This window comes from Oncorhynchus mykiss, chromosome 4 (genome assembly GCF_013265735.2).
Source record: "Oncorhynchus mykiss isolate Arlee chromosome 4, USDA_OmykA_1.1, whole genome shotgun sequence".
Classification (NCBI taxonomy): domain Eukaryota; kingdom Metazoa; phylum Chordata; class Actinopteri; order Salmoniformes; family Salmonidae; genus Oncorhynchus; species Oncorhynchus mykiss.
Window position 1 is genome coordinate 40650633 of NC_048568.1, and position 24350 is coordinate 40674982.

A 24350-nucleotide genomic window follows, 5' to 3' on the forward strand; every position below is an offset into this window, starting at 1 on the left:
CGCGCTGTGGCCAGCTGTCGCTCTCCGCACTGCTCCACCATACGCGCGCACGTGTAGCCACATCCGCACAGAGCGCATCCTGCAATCCGTTCCCCATCCAGCCACCCTTTCACTGGTAGTCTTCAAGGCAGACCCGGTGGAGACGCCTACTTTCATTCACTCTCCAAACTGGACACAAGAATCTCGATCGCTCTAACGGTAAATATCATCATGTTTTATTATTAAATAGGATAGTAGTAATGTTTAGAAAATATTAATAACGTTAGTGATGGGTTTGCTTTTTTTTTTATACATGTTTGGGCATGTTTGTAATGAGGGGGATTTCCTAATCGTTCTGGGTTGCCGGGTAGGATAGATGTTTTCATTGAGTTTATCGGTGTTGTTTTGAGATTTCTCTATTTTCTTTTCACTATTACAACACATGACTTCGGACTAATACGAAAATGGCAATATTCTCAGGGAAATTATACTACTTTGTATTAAACATTAAGCGGATATGACTATATTCCCATCACCATCTCCAACGCTCCGGCCGAAACTCGTGTCCGAACACGTTGTCAGAAAGGGGTGTGTAGCCTGGAAAGAAGCTCTCAGCCAATGAGCGCCCGTCTCCTCCACAGTAGGGCTGTTTACTAGTGGATGTGAGCGCCTATTGGACTAGATGACTATACCTCCAGGGTCTTTACTAGCCTATCGCCACAGTCCCCAAATAATGCAGTTTAAAACAAGTCTATGTTTTAAAATTATAAACGTTAGGTTAAACAGAAATGGGTTATTGTGCTCCGCTAAAAGCCACTTAGGAGTCCACACACACTGCACACTTGCTACCTCTCGGTCAGTCAGACAGAGAGGGGTGTGTGATCTTAAAAAAATAAAACACTCTCGGTACAGGATGATGTCATTGGTTGTGTGGTTGACTTTTAGGAATTTTCGCAACATCACTCCTTTGTTAGATGGAAACTGTAATTACACATGCAGGTGCCGATAAACATGTAATTACCAGTAATGATTGAAGTAAAACATTTTGTGCTGTGATTTACATTCCAAAACATTACATAATATTTATATGCACACAAAAAAAAACATGATTTGCTGCTTTCCTTCCAATGAAGAGATGGCTTTTATTTTATGGTTCTAGAATAGCATAACTTTTATTCTATGGTTCTAGAATAGCATAACTTTTATTCTATGGTTCTAGAATAGCACAACTTTTATTCTATGGTTCTAGAATAGCACAATTTTTATTCTATGGTTCTAGAATAGCATAACTTTTATTCTATGGTTCTAGAATAGCATAACTTTTATTCTATGGTTCTAGAATAGCATAACTTTTATTCTATGGTTCTAGAATAGCATAACTTTTATTCTATGGTTCTAGAATAGCATAACTTTTATTCTATGGTTCTAGAATAGCACAACTTTTATTCTATGGTTCTAGAATAGCATAACTTTTATTCTATGGTTCTAGAATAGCATAACTTTTATTCTATGGTTCTAGAATAGCATAACTTTTATTCTAATATAACTTCATGATGTATCTTAGATTTAATTTATTTTTTATTCTGAGCTCCTCCAGTCTCTACCAGCAGCAGCACCATGGAAACCAAGAGACCAGAGGACAGGATCTCTTCTTCAGGACCACAGTCTTGTCCCTCTACAGCAGTAAGACCCACAGACACCAGGCAGCCTGGGGCAGAGACACAGGAGACACTGGTAAGTGGACCCATACAAGCAGAGATAGGAAGAAGGAATCCATCATTCAATTTCAATATTTTGTGGGTATCTAAAAGTATTGTCACAGTTTTACTGTACAGGTGTCATTGTCTCAACTGTGCCTCCATCTCTGCGTCTCGCCCATATCTTATCAGTGTTGCACCTCTGTCCCTGTGTCTGTCTGCAGGTGTACATGCAGTGCTGTGGGCAGGAAGCCCCTAATATGACAGAGAGGAACGGCCATAGGAAAATCAGGGATAGGAACCATCAGGACCCAGTCTTCGTGCCCCAGGGGAGGGCTGAGAGGGTCTGGACCCACCCCTCGGCTCCCCAGCAGACTACAACTCCCACAATACCCTCCTGCCCTGTGTCTTCCCCTTACAGGTAGGCTCTCTCGCTGTGGTCATCCTTCAGCCTAAAGCTGTTCTTCATCTTTTCACACCACCTTACAACATCAACTGTTATCTTGGTACTCCTCAATGGAGTCTCCATTCTTAATCTGCTCCTCTTCTTTAAGTTGTAGGTGAAGATTGTGATCGTTGCCCCAAGACTAAATCCATCTTGTAATTAATGCCCCCCCCTCCTCCTCAGTTTCTGGAGCCCAGGGTCGGTGGAGATGGATGAGATCATGGCAGCCATGGTTCTGACCAGTCTGTCCTGCAGCCCTGTGGTCCAGAGTTCTCCTCAGAGTCAGAATGACTCTCTACCAGGTAGGTTAGTCAATAAATCAGAACCATCTTGCTCTTCCGTTTTTTTCCTCTGTCTTTCTGTCTCTCTGTCTCTCTCTCACTCACTCACTCACTCACTCACTCACTCACTGACCCAGTACCAGGTAAGTCAGTGTGTCACGATCGTCGTATGGAATGGACCAAGGTGCGGCGTGGTGAGCGGCGTGGTGCAGCGTGGTGAGCGGCGTGGTGCAGCGTGGTGAGCGGCGTGGTGAGCGGCGTGGTGCGGCGTGGTGAGCGGCGTGGTGCGGCGTGGTGAGCGGCGTGGTGCGGCGTGGTGAGCGGCGTGGTGCGGCGTGGTGAGCGGCGTGGTGAGCGGCGTGGTGCAGCGTGGTGAGCGGCGTGGTGCAGCGTGGTGAGCGGCGTGGTGCAGCGTGGTGAGCGGCGTGGTGCAGCGTGGTGAGCGGCGTGGTGCAGCGTGGTGAGCGGCGTGGTGCAGCGTGGTGAGCGTACATTTGTCCTTTATTATGCAAATGTCGCCAACAAAACGAACGTGAAGCTCAGTAAGGCTGTACGCACAAACGAAGACAACTACCCACAACTACCAAAAGGAAAAAAGGCTGCCTAAGTATGATTTCCAATCAGAGACAACGATAGACAGCTGTCCCTGATTGAGAACCACACCCGGGCCAAAACATAGAAACAAACAACATAGAATGCCCACCCCAAATCACACCCTGACCTAACCAAATAGAGAAATAAAACGTCTCTCTAAGGTCAGGGCGTGACACAGTGAGGCAAACACACAGAGAACCAATTGCAACCCAGGGTTCCAATTACACATTGACTCTTTGAGGTGCCCAACCTGCCCTGGAATTGGAACCTTTTAAGACAGTGGTTGTAGCCCTGAACCAGCTCACCTGATTCACCTAATCAAGGGCTTGACAGTTGACCATTTAAATCAGGTGTGCTAGCTCTGGAATATTTAAAATACATGGAAAAGCTGAGGGTTCCTGAGAAGTTAACCACCAACAGAAGCCCCCCCCCTCTCTCTAACATGGTTACCAACAGAAGCCCCCCCCCCTCTCTAACATGGTTACCAACAGAAGCCCCCCCTCTCTCTAACATGGTTACCAACAGAAGCCCCCCCCTCTCTCTAACATGGTTACCACAGAAGCCCCCCCCTCTCTCTAACATGGTTACATAGTAACCACCAATAGAAGCCCCCCCCCCCCTCCTCTCTAACATGGTTAAAAAGTAACCACCAACAGAAGCCCCCCCCCCTCTCTAACATGGTTAAATTGTAACCCCCAACAGAAGCCCCCCCCCCCCTCTCTCTCTAACATGGTTACCAACAGAAGCCCCCTCCCCCCTCTCTCTCTAACATGGTTACATAGTAACCACCAACAGAAGCCCCCCCCCCTCTAACATGGTTAAATAGTAACCACCAACAGAAGCCCCCCCCCCCTCTAACATGGTTAAATAGTAACCACCAACAGAAGCCCCCCCCCGCCCCTCTCTCTCTAACATGGTTAAATAGTAACCACCAACAGAAGCCCCCCCCCCCTCTCTCTCTAACATGGTCACATAGTAACCACCAACAGAAGCCCCACCCCCCTCTCTAACATGGTTACATAGTAACCACCAACATAAGCCCCCCCCCTCTCTCTCTAACATGGTTACATAGTAACCACCAACAGAAGATCCCCCCCTCTCTCTCTAACATGGTTACATAGTGACAACCAGCAGAAGCCCCCCCCCCTCTCTAACATGGTTAAATAGTAACCACCAACAGAAGCCCCCCCCCCTCTCTCTAACATGGTTAAATAGTAACCACCAACAGAAGCCCCCCCCCCCCTCTCTCTAACATGGTTACCAACAGAAGCCCCCCCCCCCCTCTCTAACATGGTTAAATAGTAACCACCAACAGAAGCCCCCCCCCCCCCTCTCTCTAACATGGTTAAATAGTGACCACCAACAGAAGCCCCCCCCCCCCCTCTCTCTAACATGGTTAAATAGTAACCACCAACAGAAACCCCTACATCTCTCTAACATGGTTAAATAGTAACCACCAACAGAAGCCCCCCCCCCCCTCCTCTCTAACATGGTTAAATAGTAACCACCAACAGAAGCCCCCCCCCCCTCTCTCTCTAACATGGTTAAATAGTAACCACCAACAGAAGCCCCCCCCCCCCTCCTCTCTAACATGGTTAAATAGTAACCACCAACAGAACCCCCCCCCTCTCTCTAACATGGTTACCAACAGAAGCCCCCCCCCCCTCTCTCTAACATGGTTAAATAGTAACCACCAACAGAAGCCCCCCCCTCTCTCTAACATGGTTACCAACAGAAGCCCCCCCCCCTCTCTCTAACATGGTTAAATAGTAACCACCAACAGAAGCCCCCCCCCCCTCCTCTCTAACATGGTTAAATAGTAACCACCGACAGAAGCCCCCCCCCCTCTCTCTAACATGGTTACATAGTAACCACCAACAGAAGCCCCCCCCCCCATCTCTCTAACATGGTTACATATTAACCACCAACAGAACCCCCCCCCCTCTCTAACATGGTTAAATAGTAACCACCAACAGAACCCCCCCCCCCCCCTCTCTCTAACATGGTTAAATAGTGACCACCAACAGAACCCCCCCCCCCTCTCTCTAACATGGTTACATATTAACCACCAACAGAAGCCCCCCCCCCTCTCTAACATGGTTACATATTAACCACCAACAGAACCCCCCCCCCCTCTCTAACATGGTTAAATAGTAACCACCAACAGAAGCCCCCCCCCCCCCTCCTCTCTAACATGGTTAAATAGTAACCACCAACAGAAGCCCCCCCCCCCTCTCTCTCTAACATGGTTAAATAGTAACCACCAACAGAAGCCCCCCCCCCCCTCCTCTCTAACATGGTTAAATAGTAACCACCAACAGAACCCCCCCCCCCCCCCCTCTCTCTAACATGGTTACCAACAGAAGCCCCCCCCCCCTCTCTCTAACATGGTTAAATAGTAACCACCAACAGAAGCCCCCCCCCCTCTCTCTAACATGGTTACCAACAGAAGCCCCCCCCCCCCTCTCTCTAACATGGTTAAATAGTAACCACCAACAGAAGCCCCCCCCCCCCCTCCTCTCTAACATGGTTAAATAGTAACCACCAACAGAAGCCCCCCCCCCTCTCTCTAACATGGTTACATAGTAACCACCAACAGAAGCCCCCCCCCCCCATCTCTCTAACATGGTTACATATTAACCACCAACAGAACCCCCCCCCCCCCTCTCTAACATGGTTAAATAGTAACCACCAACAGAACCCCCCCCCCCTCTCTCTAACATGGTTAAATAGTAACCACCAACAGAACCCCCCCCCCTCTCTCTAACATGGTTACATATTAACCACCAACAGAAGCCCCCCCCCCTCTCTAACATGGTTACATATTAACCACCAACAGAACCCCCCCCCCCCTCTCTAACATGGTTAAATAGTAACCACCAACAGAAGCCCCCCCCCCCTCTCTAACATGGTTACATAGTAACCACCAAAAAAAAGCCCCCCCTCTCTAACATGGTTGCATAGTAACCACCAATCGAAGCCCCCCCCCCCTCCCTAACATGTTTAAATAGTAACCACCAAAATAACCCCCCCCTCTCTCTCTAACATGGTTAAATAGTAACCACCAACAGAAGCCCCCCCCCCCTCCTCTCTAACATGGTTAAATAGTAACCACCAACAGAAGCCCCCCCCCCCCCCCTCTCTCTAACATGGTTAAATAGTGACCACCAACAGAAGCCCCCCTCCTCTCTCTAACATGGTTACCAACAGAAGCCCCCCCCCCTCTCTCTAACATGGTTACCAACAGAAGCCCCCCCCCTCTCTCTAACATGGTTACATAGTAACCACCAACAGAAGCCCCCCTCCTCTCTAACATGGTTAAATAGTAACCACCAACAGAAGCCCCCCCTCCTCTCTAACATGGTTAAATAGTAACCACCAACAGAAGCCCCCACCCCTCTCTCTTACATGGTTACATATTAACCACCAACAGAACCCCCCCCCCCTCTCTCTCTAACATGGTTAAATAGTAACCATCAATCGAAGCACCCCCCCCCCCCCCCCCCCTAACCTGTTTAAATAGTAACCACCAAAAGAACCCCCCCCCCCTCTCACTAACATGGTTACACCAACAGAAGCCCCCCCCCTCTCTAACATGGTTAAATAGTAACCACCAAAATAACCCCCCCCTCTCTCTAACATGGTTACACCAACAGAAGCCCCCCCTCTCTAACATGGTGTTGCAGGAATTAAATTGCTCTATGTTTTAACACCCAATTAAACTTAAACACTGTCAATTCATAAGGATTTGTAAGACCCTTATTCTATAGTAATGGACAGAGCCCAGTCTTAAAGTCAAACAGCAGAATTTATTCACGAGAGTACTGAACACGATACAGTTTACCACAGGTTATAAACTGAACATAGTAACCACCAATCGAAGACCCCCCCCTCCCTAACATGGTTACATAGTGACCACCAACAGAAGCCCCCCCCCCCCCTCCTCTCTAACATGGTTAAATAGTAACCACCAACAGAAGCCCCCCCCCCCCCCCTCTCTCTAACATGGTTAAATAGTGACCACCAACAGAAGCCCCCCTCCTCTCTCTAACATGGTTACCAACAGAAGCCCCCCCCCCCTCTCTCTAACATGGTTAAATAGTAACCACCAACAGAAGCCCCCCCCTCTCTCTAACATGGTTACCAACAGAAGCCCCCCCCCCCCCTCTCTCTAACATGGTTACATAGTAACCACCAACAGAAGCCCCCACCCCTCCTCTCTAACATGGTTAAATAGTAACCACCAACAGAAGCCCCCCCCCCCCTCTCTCTAACATGGTTACATAGTAACCACCAACAGAAGCCCCCCCCCCCCCCCTCTCTAACATGGTTGCATAGTAACCACCAATCGAAGCCCCCCCCCCCTCCCTAACATGTTTAAATAGTAACCACCAAAATAACCCCCCCCCCCTCTCTCTCTAACATGGTTAAATAGTAACCACCAACAGAAGCCCCCCCCCCCTCCTCTCTAACATGGTTAAATAGTAACCACCAACAGAAGCCCCCCCCCCCCCTCTCTCTAACATGGTTAAATAGTAACCACCAACAGAAGCCCCCCCCCTCCTCTCTAACATGGTTACATAGTAACCACCAAAAAAAGCCCCCCCTCTCTAACATGGTTGCATAGTAACCACCAATCGAAGCCCCCCCCCCCCCCTCCCTAACATGTTTAAATAGTAACCACCAAAATAACCCCCCCCCCTCTCTCTCTAACATGGTTAAATAGTAACCACCAACAGAAGCCCCCCCCCCCCCCCCTCTCTCTAACATGGTTAAATAGTAACCACCAACAGAAGCCCCCCCCCCCCCCCCCTCTCTCTAACATGGTTAAATAGTAACCACCAACAGAAGCCCCCCCCCCCCCCCTCTAACATGGTTAAATAGTAACCACCAACAGAAGCCCCCCCCCCTCCTCTCTAACATGGTTAAATAGTAACCACCAACAGAAGCCCCCCCCCCCCCCCCCTCTCTAACATGGTTAAATAGTGACCACCAACAGAAGCCCCCCTCCTCTCTCTAACATGGTTACCAACAGAAGCCCCCCCCCCCCTCTCTCTAACATGGTTACCAACAGAAGCCCCCCTCCTCTCTAACATGGTTAAATAGTAACCACCAACAGAAGCCCCCCCTCCTCTCTAACATGGTTAAATAGTAACCACCAACAGAAGCCCCCACCCCTCTCTCTTACATGGTTACATATTAACCACCAACAGAACCCCCCCCCTCTCTCTCTAACATGGTTAAATAGTAACCACCAACAGAAGCCCCCCCCCCCCTCTCTCTAACATGGTTACATAGTAACCACCAACAGAAGCCCCCCCCCCCCTCCCTAACCTGTTTAAATAGTAACCACCAAAAGAAGCCCCCCCCCCCCCCTCTAACATGGTTAAATAGTAACCACCAACAGAAGCCCCCCCCCCTCCTCTCTAACATGGTTAAATAGTAACCACCAACAGAAGCCCCCCCCCCCCCCCCCCTCTCTAACATGGTTAAATAGTGACCACCAACAGAAGCCCCCCTCCTCTCTCTAACATGGTTACCAACAGAAGCCCCCCCCCCCCCCTCTCTCTAACATGGTTACCAACAGAAGCCCCCCTCCTCTCTAACATGGTTAAATAGTAACCACCAACAGAAGCCCCCCCTCCTCTCTAACATGGTTAAATAGTAACCACCAACAGAAGCCCCCACCCCTCTCTCTTACATGGTTACATATTAACCACCAACAGAACCCCCCCCCTCTCTCTCTAACATGGTTAAATAGTAACCACCAACAGAAGCCCCCCCCCCCCCCTCTCTAACATGGTTACATAGTAACCACCAATCGAAGCCCCCCCCCCCCTCCCTAACCTGTTTAAATAGTAACCACCAAAAGAACCCCCCCCCCCCCCTTCTCTCTAACATGGTTACACCAACAGAAGCCCCCCCCCTCTCTAACATGATTAAATAGTAACCACCAAAAGAACCCCCCCCTCTCTCTAACATGGTTACACCAACAGAAGCCCCCCCTCTCTAACATGGTGTTGCAGGAATTAAATTGCTCTATGTTTTAACACCCAATTAAACTTAAACACTCTGTCAATTCATAAGGATTTGTAAGACCCTTATTCTATAGTAATGGACAGAGCCCAGTCTTAAAGTCAAACAGCAGAATTTATTCACGAGAGTACTGAACACGATACAGTTTACCACAGGTTATAAACTGAACATAGTAACCACCAATCGAAGACCCCCCCCTCCCTAACATGGTTAAATAGTAACCACCAAAAGAACCCCCACCCCCCTCTCTCTAACATAGTAACCACCAACAGAAGCCCCCCCTCTCTAACATGGTTACACCAACAGAAGCGACCCCCCCCCCCCTCTCTCTAACATGGTTACATAGTGACCACCAACAGAAGCCCCCCCCCCTCTCTCTCTAACATGGTTACATAGTGACCCCCAACAGAAGCCCCCCCCCCCCCCCCCCTCTCACTAACATGGTTACCAACAGAACCCCCCCCCCCCTCTCTCTCTAACATAGTGACTATACTGACCACCATGCTGTCTCTCTAACATGGTTATATAGTGACTATACTGACCACCATGCTGTCTCTCTAACATGGTTATATAGTGACTAGTGACTATACTGACCACCATGCTGTCTCTCTAACATGGTTATATAGTGACTATACTGACCACCATGCTGTCTCTCTAACATGGTTATATATTAACTATACTGACCACCATGCTGTCTCTCTAACATGGTTATATAGTGACTATACTGACCACCATGCTGTCTCTCTAACATGGTTATATAGTGACTATACTGACCACCATGCTGTCTCTCTAACATGGTTATATAGTGACTATACTGACCACCATGCTGTCTCTCTAACATGGTTATATAGTGACTATACTGACTGCCATGTTGTCTCTCTAACATGGTTATATAGTGACTATACTGACCACCATGCTGTCTCTCTAACATGGTTATATAGTAACTATACTGACCACCATGCTGTCTCTCTAACATGGTTATATAGTAACTATACTGACCACCATGTTGTCTCTCTAACATGGTTATATAGTAACTATACTGACCACCATGCTGTCTCTCTAACATGGTTATATAGTAACTATACTGACCACCATGCTGTCTCTCTAACATGGTTATATAGTGACTATACTGACCACCATGCTGTCTCTCTAACATGGTTATATAGTGACTATACTGACCACCATGCTGTCTCTCTAACATGGTTATATAGTGACTATACTGACCACCATGCTGTCTCTCTAACATGGTTATATAGTGACTATACTGACCACCATGCTGTCTCTCTAACATGGTTATATAGTGACTATACTGACCACCATGTTGTCTCTCTAACATGGTTATATAGTGACTAGTGACTATACTGACCACCATGCTGTCTCTCTAACATGGTTATATAGTGACTATACTGACCACCATGCTGTCTCTCTAACATGGTTATATAGTGACTATACTGACCACCATGTTGTCTCTCTAACATGGTTATATAGTGACTATACTGACCACCATGTTGTCTCTCTAACATGGTTATATAGTGACTAGTGACTATACTGACCACCATGTTGTCTCTCTAACATGGTTATATAGTGTCTATACTGACCACCATGCTGTCTCTCTAACATGGTTATATAGTGACTATACTGACCACCATGCTGTCTCTCTAACATGGTTATATAGTGACTATACTGACCACCATGTTGTCTCTCTAACATGGTTATATAGTGACTAGTGACTATACTGACCACCATGCTGTCTCTCTAACATGGTTATATAGTGACTAGTGACTATACTGACCACCATGCTGTCTCTCTAACATGGTTATATAGTGACTATACTGGCCACCATGCTGTCTCTCTAACATGGTTATATAGTGACTATACTGACCACCATGCTGTCTCTCTAACATGGTTATATAGTGACTATACTGACCACCATGTTGTCTCTCTAACATGGTTATATAGTGACTAGTGACTATACTGACCACCATGCTGTCTCTCTAACATGGTTATATAGTGACTATACTGACCACCATGCTGTCTCTCTAACATGGTTATATAGTGACTATACTGACCACCATGTTGTCTCTCTAACATGGTTATATAGTGACTAGTGACTATACTGACCACCATGCTGTCTCTCTAACATGGTTATATAGTGACTATACTGACCACCATGCTGTCTCTCTAACATGGTTATATAGTAACTATACTGACCACCATGTTGTCTCTCTAACATGGTTATATAGTGACTATACTGGCCACCATGCTGTCTCTCTAACATGGTTATATAGTGACTAGTGACTATACTGACCACCATGCTGTCTCTCTAACATGGTTATATAGTAACTATACTGACCACCATGCTGTCTCTCTAACAATGTTATATAGTGACTATACTGACCACCATGCTGTCTCTCTAACATGGTTATATAGTAACTATACTGACCACCATGTTGTCTCTCTAACATGGTTATATAGTGACTATACTGGCCACCATGCTGTCTCTCTAACATGGTTATATAGTGACTATACTGACCACCATGCTGTCTCTCTAACATGGTTATATAGTGACTAGTAACTATACTGACCACCATGCTGTCTCTCTAACATGGTTAAATAGTGACTATACTGACCACCATGCTGTCTCTCTAACATGGTTATATAGTGACTAGTAACTATACTGACCACCATGCTGTCTCTCTAACATGGTTATATAGTAACTATACTGACCACCATGCTGTCTCTCTAACATGGTTATATAGTAACTATACTGACCACCATGCTGTCTCTCTAACATGGTTATATAGTGACTAATAACTATACTGACCACCATGCTGTCTCTCTAACATGGTTATATAGTAACTATACTGACCACCATGCTGTCTCTCTAACATGGTTATATAGTAACTATACTGACCACCATGCTGTCTCTCTAACATGGTTATATAGTAACTATACTGACCACCATGCTGTCTCTCTAACATGGTTATATAGTGACTAATAACTATACTGACCACCATGCTGTCTCTCTAACATGGTTATATAGTGACTATACTGACCACCATGTTGTCTCTCTAACATGGTTATATAGTGACTATACTGACCACCATGCTGTCTCTCTAACATGGTTATATAGTAACTATACTGACCACCATGCTGTCTCTCTAACATGGTTATATAGTAACTATACTGACCACCATGCTGTCTCTCTAACATGGTTATATAGTGACTAATAACTATACTGACCACCATGCTGTCTCTCTAACATGGTTATATAGTGACTATACTGACCACCATGTTGTCTCTCTAACATGGTTATATAGTGACTATACTGACCACCATGCTGTCTCTCTAACATGGTTATATAGTGACTATACTGACCACCATGTTGTCTCTCTAACATGGTTATATAGTGACTAGTGACTATACTGACCACCATGCTGTCTCTCTAACATGGTTATATAGTGACTAGTGACTATACTGACCACCATGCTGTCTCTCTAACATGGTTATATAGTGACTAGTGACTATACTGACCACCATGCTGTCTCTCTAACATGGTTATATAGTGACTATACTGACCACCATGCTGTCTCTCTAACATGGTTATATAGTGACTATACTGACCACCATGTTGTCTCTCTAACATGGTTATATAGTGACTAGTGACTATACTGACCACCATGCTGTCTCTCTAACATGGTTATATAGTGACTATACTGACCACCATGCTGTCTCTCTAACATGGTTATATAGTAACTATACTGACCACCATGTTGTCTCTCTAACATGGTTATATAGTGACTATACTGGCCACCATGCTGTCTCTCTAACATGGTTATATAGTGACTAGTGACTATACTGACCACCATGCTGTCTCTCTAACATGGTTATATAGTAACTATACTGACCACCATGCTGTCTCTCTAACAATGTTATATAGTGACTATACTGACCACCATGCTGTCTCTCTAACATGGTTATATAGTAACTATACTGACCACCATGTTGTCTCTCTAACATGGTTATATAGTGACTATACTGGCCACCATGCTGTCTCTCTAACATGGTTATATAGTGACTATACTGACCACCATGCTGTCTCTCTAACATGGTTATATAGTGACTAGTAACTATACTGACCACCATGCTGTCTCTCTAACATGGTTAAATAGTGACTATACTGACCACCATGCTGTCTCTCTAACATGGTTATATAGTGACTATACTGACCACCATGCTGTCTCTCTAACATGGTTATATAGTAACTATACTGACCACCATGCTGTCTCTCTAACATGGTTATATAGTGACTAATAACTATACTGACCACCATGCTGTCTCTCTAACATGGTTATATAGTGACTATACTGACCACCATGCTGTCTCTCTAACATGGTTATATAGTGACTATACTGACCACCATGTTGTCTCTCTAACATGGTTATATAGTGACTAGTGACTATACTGACCACAATGTTGTCTCTCTAACATGGTTATATAGTGACTATACTGACCACAATGTTGTCTCTCTAACATGGTTATATAGTAACTATACTGACCACCATGCTGTCTCTCTAACATGGTTATATAGTGACTATACTGACCACCATGCTGTCTCTCTAACATGGTTATATAGTGACTATACTGACCACCATGCTGTCTCTCTAACATGGTTATATAGTGACTATACTGACCACCATGCTGTCTCTCTAACATGGTTATATAGTGACTAGTGACTATACTGACCACCATGCTGTCTCTCTAACATGGTTATATAGTAACTATACTGACCACCATGCTGTCTCTCTAACATGGTTATATAGTGACTATACTGACCACCATGTTGTCTCTCTAACATGGTTATATAGTGACTAGTGACTATACTGACCACCATGCTGTCTCTCTAACATGGTTATATAGTGACTATACTGACCACCATGCTGTCTCTCTAACATGGTTATATAGTGACTATACTGACCACCATGCTGTCTCTCTAACATGGTTATATAGTGACTATACTGACCACCATGCTGTCTCTCTAACATGGTTATATAGTGACTATACTGACCACCATGCTGTCTCTCTAACATGGTTATATAGTGACTATACTGACTGCCATGTTGTCTCTCTAACATGGTTATATAGTGACTATACTGACCACCATGCTGTCTCTCTAACATGGTTATATAGTGACTATACTGACCACCATGCTGTCTCTCTAACATGGTTATATAGTGACTAGTGACTATACTGACCACCATGCTGTCTCTCTAACATGGTTATATAGTGACTATACTGACCACCATGTTTTCTCTCTAACATGGTTATATAGTGACTAGTGACTATACTGACCACAATGTTGTCTCTCTAACATGGTTATATAGTGACTATACTGACCACAATGTTGTCTCTCTAACATGGTTATGTAGTAACTATACTGACCACCATGCTGTCTCTCTAACATGGTTATATAGTGACTATACTGACCACCATGCTGTCTCTCTAACATGGTTATATAGTAACTATACTGACCACCATGCTGTCTCTCTAACATGGTTATATAGTGACTATACTGACCACCATGCTGTCTCTCTAACATGGTTATATAGTAACTATACTGACCACCATGCTGTCTCTCTAACATGGTTATATAGTAACTATACTGACCACCATGCTGTCTCTCTAACATGGTTATATAGTGACTATACTGACCACCATGTTGTCTCTCTAACATGGTTATATAGTGACTATACTGACCACCATGCTGTCTCTCTAACATGGTTATATAGTGACTATACTGACCACCATGCTGTCTCTCTAACATGGTTATATAGTGACTATACTGACCACCATGCTGTCTCTCTAACATGGTTATATAGTGACTATACTGACCACCATGTTGTCTCTCTAACATGGTTATATAGTAACTATACTGACCACCATGCTGTCTCTCTAACATGGTTATATAGTGACTATACTGACCACAATGTTGTCTCTCTAACATGGTTATATAGTGACTAGTGACTATACTGACCACCATGTTGTCTCTCTAACATGGTTATATAGTGACTATACTGACCACAATGTTGTCTCTCTAACATGGTTATATAGTGACTAGTGACTATACTGACCACCATGCTGTCTCTCTAACATGGTTATATAGTGACTATACTGACCACCATGTTGTCTCTCTAACATGGTTATATAGTGACTATACTGACCACAATGTTGCCTCTCTAACATGGTTATATAGTGACTAGTGACTATACTGACCACCATGCTGTCTCTCTAACATGGTTATATAGTGACTATACTGACCACCATGTTGTCTCTCTAACATGGTTATATAGTGACTATACTGACCACCATGCTGTCTCTCTAACATGGTTATATAGTAACTATACTGACCACCATGTTGTCTCTCTAACATGGTTATATATTAACTATACTGACCACCATGCTGTCTCTCTAACATGGTTATATAGTGACTAGTGACTATACTGACCACCATGCTGTCTCTCTAACATGGTTATATAGTGACTAGTGACTATACTGACCACCATGCTGTCTCTCTAACATGGTTATATAGTAACCATACTGACCACCATGTTGTCTCTCTAACATGGTTATATAGTGACTATACTGACCACCATGCTGTCTCTCTAACATGGTTATATAGTGACTATACTGACCACCATGCAGTCTCTCTAACATGGTTATATAGTGACTATACTGACCACCATGCAGTCTCTCTAACATGGTTATATAGTGACTATACTGACCACCATGCTGTCTCTCTGACATGGTTATATAGTAACTATACTGACCACCATGTTGTCTCTCTAACATGGTTATATAGTGACTATACTGACCACCATGCTGTCTCTCTAACATGGTTATATAGTGACTAGTGACTATACTGACCACCATGCTGTCTCTCTAACATGGTTATATAGTAACTATACTGACCACCATGCTGTCTCTCTAACATGGTTATATAGTGACTATACTGACCACCATGTTGTCTCTCTAACATTGTTATATAGTGACTAGTGACTATACTGACCACCATGCTGTCTCTCTAACATGGTTATATAGTGACTATACTGACCACCATGTTGTCTCTCTAACATGGTTATATAGTGACTATACTGACCACCATGCTGTCTCTCTAACATGGTTATATAGTGACTAGTAACTATACTGACCACCATGCTGTCTCTCTAACATGGTTATATAGTGACTATACTGACCACCATGCTGTCTCTCTAACATGGTTATATAGTGACTAGTGACTATACTGACCACCATGCTGTCTCTCTAACATGGTTATATAGTGACTATACTGACCACCATGTTGTCTCTCTAACATGGTTATATAGTGACTATACTGACCACCATGCTGTCTCTCTAACATGGTTATATAGTGACTATACTGACCACCATGCTGTCTCTCTAACATGGTTATATAGTGACTATACTGACCACCATGCTGTCTCTCTAACATGGTTATATAGTGACTATACTGACCACCATGTTGTCTCTCTAACATGGTTATATAGTGACTAGTGACTATACTGACCACAATGTTGTCTCTCTAACATGGTTATATAGTGACTATACTGACCACCATGCTGTCTCTCTAACATGGTTATATAGTGACTATACTGACCACCATGCTGTCTCTCTAACATGGTTATATAGTGACTATACTGACCACCATGCTGTCTCTCTAACATGGTTATATAGTGACTATACTGACCACCATGTTGTCTCTCTAACATGGTTATATAGTGACTAGTGACTATACTGACCACCATGCTGTCTCTCTAACATGGTTATATAGTAACTATACTGACCACCATGCTGTCTCTCTAACATGGTTATATATTAACTATACTGACCACCATGCTGTCTCTCTAACATGGTTATATAGTGACTATACTGACCACCATGCTGTCTCTCTAACATGGTTATATAGTGACTATACTGACCACCATGCTGTCTCTCTAACATGGTTATATAGTGACTAGTGACTATACTGACCACAATGTTGTCTCTCTAACATGGTTATATAGTGACTATACTGGCCACCATGCTGTCTCTCTAACATGGTTATATAGTGACTATACTGACCACCATGCTGTCTCTCTAACATGGTTATATAGTGACTATACTGACCACCATGCTGTCTCTCTAACATGGTTATATAGTGACTATACTGACCACCATGCTGTCTCTCTAACATGGTTATATAGTGACTATACTGACCACCATGCTGTCTCTCTAACATGGTTATATAGTGACTATACTGACCACCATGCTGTCTCTCTAACATGGTTATATAGTAACTATACTGACCACCATGTTGTCTCTCTAACATGGTTATATAGTGACTATACTGACCACCATGCTGTCTCTCTAACATGGTTATATAGTGACTAGTGACTATACTGACCACCATGCTGTCTCTCTAACATGGTTATATAGTGACTATACTGACCACCATGCTGTCTCTCTAACATGGTTATATAGTGACTATACTGACCACCATGCTGTCTCTCTAACATGGTTATATAGTGACTATACTGACCACCATGCTGTCTCTCTAACATGGTTATATAGTGACTATACTGACCACCATGCTGTCTCTCTAACATGGTTATATAGTGACTATACTGGCCACCATGCTGTCTCTCTAACATTGTTATATAGTGACTATACTGACCACCATGCTGTGTCTCTCTAGGTTCATCATCATGGGGCGGAGACATGGAGTGTAGGGGCGGAGACATGGAGTGTAGTGGCGGAGACATGGAGTGTGGGGGCGGAGACATGGAGTGTGGGGGCGGGGAGCTTTCGGACAGCGGCAGCAGTGGCTACTGGAGCTGGGACCACGGCAACGTTAGTCCCTCTCCGTCCCCTTCTGTCGCCGAGATGGACAGCCGCCCAGATGAAGGACTGCATATGGAGCTGGGGGGTGAGCTACATACAGCCGCAAGGTCAAAGGTGAGTGGGGAGGAGGCTGTCACCATGAATATAGAGAGAGAATAAGGCAGTTGAAGAATCGGTGAGGTAGCTGATGAGGTTTGTTTTGTTCTTCTCTCTTTCTCTCTGTCTCTCTTTCTCTTTACCTCTCTTTCTCTCTGATCACAGAGTTCTTTCAGAGGAACGTACAGGTGTCTGTGGCCCAGCTGTGGCAAGGTGCTCACGTCTTCAGTTGGTATGAAGAGACATGTCCGTGTGATGCACCTGGGGTGAGTTTCCCTCTCAGCCATCTGGTTTAGAGAAACCATGTAGCCCAATTATATTGTTAACTTACTCTGTCTCCCTCTCTTTGTCTCTCCCTTCCAAATTAACACGCACAAACCATACCCCGGCACATACACACACCCCACCCCGGCACACACACACACCACACCCCGGCACACACACACACCACACCCCGGCACACACACACACCACACCCCGGCACACACACACACCACACCCTGGCACACACACACACCACACCCTGGCACACACACACACCCCACCCCGGCACACACACACAACACACCCCGGCACACACACACAACACACCCCGGCACACACCTACAGCAGTGGATCGGAGCAGTCCCCAAGAGAGGAGGACTTCTACTACACAAAGATTTCCTGCGAAGCTCCAGCAGACCCCTCTCTCGTTTCCCCTCTTCCCCCAGAACCCTCTCCAGACCCCTCTCCCGTCTCCCCTCTTCCCCCAGCCCCCCTCCCGGCTTCTTCCCCTCACGTCCCCTGGGCATCCTGTGGCTCCCCTCTAAGCCCTGATCCAGATTCCGGACTCCAGATCACCTCCTCGGGGTCAGGGAGCTCCAGGCCCAGCTCAGGTCCAGAGTCAGCCCCATACCAGCACAGACCTCTCAGCCAGTCTGCCCCTAGCTCCTCCTGGCAGATACAGACAGACCATCTCTATCAGGTAGGTGGCCCTGGTCTCTTTTTCATTTCATATATATTCCACTCAGTAACAATTGCCACTGCTTTCTAGGGCGTACTGGGTCTGCCATGACCTGCAGAGGGTCGGTGCTCTGGATGTTGAGATCATTTGCAGTTCATGATTGTCTGTTCATTTTTATGGTTTTAGGCTGGTTTCTCTGTCGCATTTCAACCAACTCGTCTTGTATGGCAAGGCAGTGATGTTGCGTTGTTGAATTGTTTTATGCGTTGTGTTTAGAAACAACAGCTAGCCATCTTGAAAAGAGTTTGACTAGAATTGCAGTCAAATAAATGTATGGGAGTTTGAGAGATGTCTGGTCTGTTGTTGTCTTCCTGTCCTCCAGGCCTGCACTCCCCTCCAGGTGACCATGTCCTCCTGCAGCCCTGCCCCTTGTTGTTGGACCCCTCCCCCTCTCACCGTCTCTAACCAACACAGCCATCACAACACCCAGGTACGTCTGCTCTCCTCTCCTCTTCCTGGTTAGGCTCAACCTCAGCCGTTCCTTCCCAGGTCTCTCCAGAACGAGAATATCTTGTGATATCTGGCTAACATCTATGTCCTGGTTAACGTCAGAGCATCAGTAGGATAACAGGCGGATGTGAGCCTATTACTAGTGTCTATCTAATTATTTATTATTATTATTATTAAGACATGCCTTGCTTTTCTCTTCCCCCTCTGCTCCTTCTCTCCTGCCCCCTACAGGTGGTGACGGGTCGCTGCAGGTCTGTGAGTGTGGGAGAGCAGTGGCTTCAACAGAACAGCGCCACCAACAGGCTAACCACCTTGAGAGCAGCCTCCCCGTCGGGCTCTCACTGCCCCTTCAGGTTAGAACTACCTATGACTGCTCCTTCAGGTTAGAACTACCTATGACTGCTCCTTCAGGTTAGAACTACCTATGACTGCTCCTTCAGGTTAGAAATACCTATGACTGCTCCTTCAGGTTAGAACTACCTATGACTGCTCCTTCAGGTTAGAAATACCTATGACTGCTCCTTCAGGTTAGAACTACCTATGACTGCTCCTTCAGGTTAGAACTACCTATGACTGCTCCTTCAGGGTAGAACTACCTATGACTGCTCCTTCAGGTTAGAACTACCTATGTCTGCTCCTTCAGGTTAGAACTACCTATGGCTGCTCCTTCAGGTTAGAACTACCTATGACTGCTCCTTCAGGTTAGAACTACCTATGTCTGCTCCTTCAGGTTAGAACTACCTATGTCTGCTCCTTCGGGTTAGAACTACCTATGACTGCTCCTTCGGGTTAGAACTACCTATGACTGCTCCTTCAGGTTAGAACTACATATGACTGCTCCTTCAGGTTAGAACTACCTATGACTGCTCCTTCAGGTTAGAACTACATATGACTGCTCCTTCAGGTTAGAACTACCTATGACTGCTCCTTCAGGTTAGAACTACCTATGTCTGCTCCTTCAGGTTAGAACTACCTATGAATGCTCCTTCAGGTTAGAACTACCTATGTCTGCTCCTTCAGGTTAGAACTACCTATGACTGCTCCTTCAGGTTAGAACTACCTATGACTGCTCCTTCAGGTTAGAAATACCTATGACTGCTCCTTCAGGTTAGAACTACCTATGACTGCTCCTTCAGGTTAGAAATACCTATGACTGCTCCTTCAGGTTAGAACTACCTATGACTGCTCCTTCAGGTTAGAACTATCTATCCTCTCCCCTCTGTCTCAACTATCTCTCCTCTCCCCTCTGTCTCAACTATCGCTCCTCTCCCCTCTGTCTTAACTATCTCTCCTCTCCTCTCTGTCTCAACTATCCCTCCTCTCCTCTCTGTCTCAACTATCTCTCCTCTCCTCTCTGTCTCAACTATCTATCCTTTCCTCTCTGTCTCAACTATCTCTCCTCTCCCCTCTGTCTCAACTATCTCTCCTCTCCCCTCTGTCTCAACTATCTATCCTCTCCTCTCTGTCTCAACTATCTATCCTCTCCATTCTGTCTCAACTATCTCTCCTCTCCTCTCTGTCTCAACTATCTATCCTCTCCTCTCTGTCTCAACTATCTCTCCTCTCCCCTCTGTCTCAACTATCTCTCCTCTCCCCTGTGTCTCAACTATTCTCTCCTCTCCATTCTGTCTCAACTACCTCTCCTCTATTCTGTTCCAACTATCTTCTTTCCCCTCTGACTCAACTTTCTCTCCTCTCCGTTCTGTCTCAACTATCTCTCCATTCTGTCTCAACTATCTCTCCATTCTGTCTCAACTATCTCTCCTCTCTCCTCTGTCTCAACTATCTCTCCTCTCCTCTCTGTCTCAACTATCTCTCCTCTCTGTCTCAACTATCTCTCCTCTCCTCTCTGTCTCAACTATCTATCCTCTCCTCTCTGTCTCAACTATCTCCTCTCCCCTCTGTCTCAACTATCTCTCCTCTCCTCTCTGTCTCAACTATCTATCCTCTCCTCTCTGTCTCAACTATCTCTCCTCTCCCCTCTGTCTCAACTATCTATCCTCTCCTCTCTGTCTCAACTATTTCCCCTCTCCTCTCTGTCTCAACTATATCTCCTCTCCTCTCTGTCTCAACTATATCTCCTCTCCATTATGTCTCAACTATCTTCTTTCCCCTCTGTCTCAACTATCTCTCCTCTCCATTTAGTCTCAACTATCTCTCCTTTCCCGTCTCTCAACTATCTCTTCTTTCCCCTCTGTCTCAACTGTCTCTCCTCTCCATTCTCTCAACTATCTCCCTTTCTCCCTATGTCTCAACATCTCTCCTCTCCATTATGTCTCAACTATCTCTCCTCTCCATTCCTGATAACTCCTCTATCTTTCTCTTCTATCTTTTTCTCTGCACAGACTCCACACCTCTCCCAATGTGACGGGAGGGCATGATTAGATGGCTAGATAAGAAACATGATGGAGAATGTGTAACTTGTTCTCTCTAACACAACATTTTCTCTATATTATGTATACTATTAGTCTGCCACATGTCCCCATCTTGGTTTCTTCTGTATCCTCCCTGTAGGAAGGGACGAGGGGAGGCTGAAACGTTTCTTGTGTATCATCCCTGTAGGAAGGGACGAGGGGAGGCTGAAACGTTTCTTATGTATCATCCCTGTAGGAAGGGGCGAGGGGAGGCTAAGAAGTGTCGTAAGGTGTACGGAGTGGAGCACAAGGAGCAGTGGTGCACGGCCTGCCGCTGGAAGAAAGCCTGCCAGCGCTTCACAGACTAAACGAGTGTGTGAACGAAGGATGATGGAAAAAAGAGACTGAAAAAGAGAGGACACGATCAGGATCAGGGCCTGTAAAGCCATCAACAACTTCCTTTTTTTCTACCTTGTTTATTTTCCCCTCGAGGAATATAGTTTTTTATTTGTTGACCTGAGAAGTACGTCAGTGTGTGATGGTGGTGCTAGTAGCTAGTAGGTTAGACTGTCTTATGTGGTAGGCCTACCGATGCTCTTCCGTCCCAGACCTGTTTGTGCTGTGTAGCATGGCAACAACCATAGAAGTTAGCTAAACACAGGGATGGGCACTGGCTAGTTGCCCTGGGTAACATTTGGGTCCAAAGTATGCGCCATACAATATTTCCAAGAACAAACTTTGACTGGCCTGGTGTGATCTGAATAGTACTAGCGGGCTAGCTTCATATCCTACTAGCCTGGTCTGAATAGTACTATCGGGCTAGCTTCATATCCTACTAGCCTGGTCTGAATAGTACTAGCGGGCTAGCTTCATATCCTACTAGTATGGTCTGAATAGTACTAGCGGGCTAGCTTCATATCCTACTAGCCTGGTCTGAATAGTACTAGCGGGCTAGCTTCATATCCTACTAGCCTGGTCTGAATAGTACTAGCGGGCTAGCTTCATATCCTACTAGCCTGGTCTGAATAGTACTAGCGGGCTAGCTTCATATCCTACTAGTATGGTCTGTACGGTACTATCGGGCTAGCTTCATATCCTACTAGCCTGGTCTGAATAGTACTATCGGGCTAGCTTCATATCCTACTAGCCTGGTCTGAATAGTACTAGCGGGCTAGCTTCATATCCTACTAGTATGGTCTGAATAGTACTAGCGGGCTAGCTTCATATCCTACTAGCCTGGTCTGAATAGTACTAGCGGGCTAGCTTCATATCCTACTAGCCTGGTCTGAATAGTACTAGCGGGCTAGCTTCATATCCTACTAGCCTGGTCTGAATAGTACTAGCGGGCTAGCTTCATATCCTACTAGTATGGTCTGAATAGTACTAGCGGGCTAGCTTCATATCCTACTAGCCTGGTCTGAATAGTACTAGCGGGCTAGCTTCATATCCTACTAGCCTGGTCTGAATAGTACTAGCGGGCTAGCTTCATATCCTACCAGTATGGTCTGAATAGTACTAGCGGGCTAGCTTCATATCCTACTAGCCTGGTCTGAATAGTACTAGCGGGCTAGCTTCATATCCTACTAACCTGGTCTGTACGGTACTATCAGGCTAGCTTCATATCCTACTAGTATGGTCTGAATAGTACTAGCGGGCTAGCTTCATATCCTACTAGCCTGGTCTGAATAGTACTAGCGGGCTAGCTTCATATCCTACTAGTATGGTCTGTACGGTACTATCGGGCTAGCTTCATATCCTACTAGCCTGGTCTGAATAGTACTAGCGGGCTAGCTTCATATCCTACTAGCCTAGTCTGAATAGTACTATCGGGCTAGCTTCATATCCTACTAGCCTGGTCTGAACGGTACTAGCGGGCTAGCTTCATATCCATCCCTGGTTGAACTCTTGAACAAGATACTTAACCCTTAACTGCTCCCCATCCAGGATTCTTCTTCTTCTATACAGGAAACCGATCTGTCCCCAGGTTCCTTCCACCTTCCACTGAGAGCATTTCTCCTCCCCTTCCACTGAGAGCATTTCTCCTCCCCTTCCACTGAGAGCATTTCTCCTCCCCTTCCACTGAGAGCATTCTCCTCCCCTTCCACTGAGAGCATTTCTCCTCACCTTCTACTGAGAGCATTTCTCCTCCCCTTCCACTGAGAGCATTTCTCCTCCCCTTCCACTGAGAGCGTTTCTCCTCCCCTTCCACTGAGAGCATTTCTCCTCCCCTTCCACTGAGAGCATTTCTCCTCCCCTTCCACTGAGAGCATTTCTCCTCCCCTTCCACTGAGAGCATTTCTCCTCACCTTCCACTGAGAGCATTTCTCCTCCCCTTCCACTGAGAGCATTTCTCCTCCCCTTCCACTGAGAGCATTTCTCCTCCCCTTCCACTGAGAGCATTTCTCCTCCCCTTCCACTGAGAGCATTTCTCCTCCCCTTCCACTGAGAGCATTTCTCCTCCCCTTCCACTGAGAGCATTTCTCCTCCCCTTCCACTGAGAGCATTTCTCCTCCCCTTCCA

The 24350-nt window shown here is 45.7% G+C and overlaps 1 protein-coding gene across 3 annotated transcripts; it reads left to right on the forward strand.

The window, feature by feature from the left end:
* The first annotated feature begins 21 nt into the window (after positions 1-21).
* LOC110521109 (zinc finger protein 395) lies at positions 22-23945 on the forward strand. Of its 3 annotated transcripts, none has more exons than XM_036976315.1 (10): positions 22-198; positions 1568-1713; positions 1901-2097; positions 2305-2423; positions 17782-18041; positions 18189-18289; positions 18636-18987; positions 19349-19456; positions 19708-19829; positions 22087-23945. In XM_036976315.1, the coding sequence occupies exons 2-10, from the start codon at positions 1597-1599 to the stop codon at positions 22196-22198; spliced, it is 1488 nt and encodes a 495-aa protein (XP_036832210.1). In that variant the 5' UTR covers positions 22-198; positions 1568-1596; the 3' UTR covers positions 22199-23945. The 3 variants fall into 3 exon arrangements, with proteins under 3 accessions (XP_036832210.1, XP_036832209.1, XP_036832207.1); XM_036976314.1 differs by having other exon boundaries at positions 1577-1713; positions 18633-18987; XM_036976312.1 differs by having other exon boundaries at positions 23-198; positions 18633-18987.
* The last annotated feature ends 405 nt before the right edge of the window (positions 23946-24350 follow it).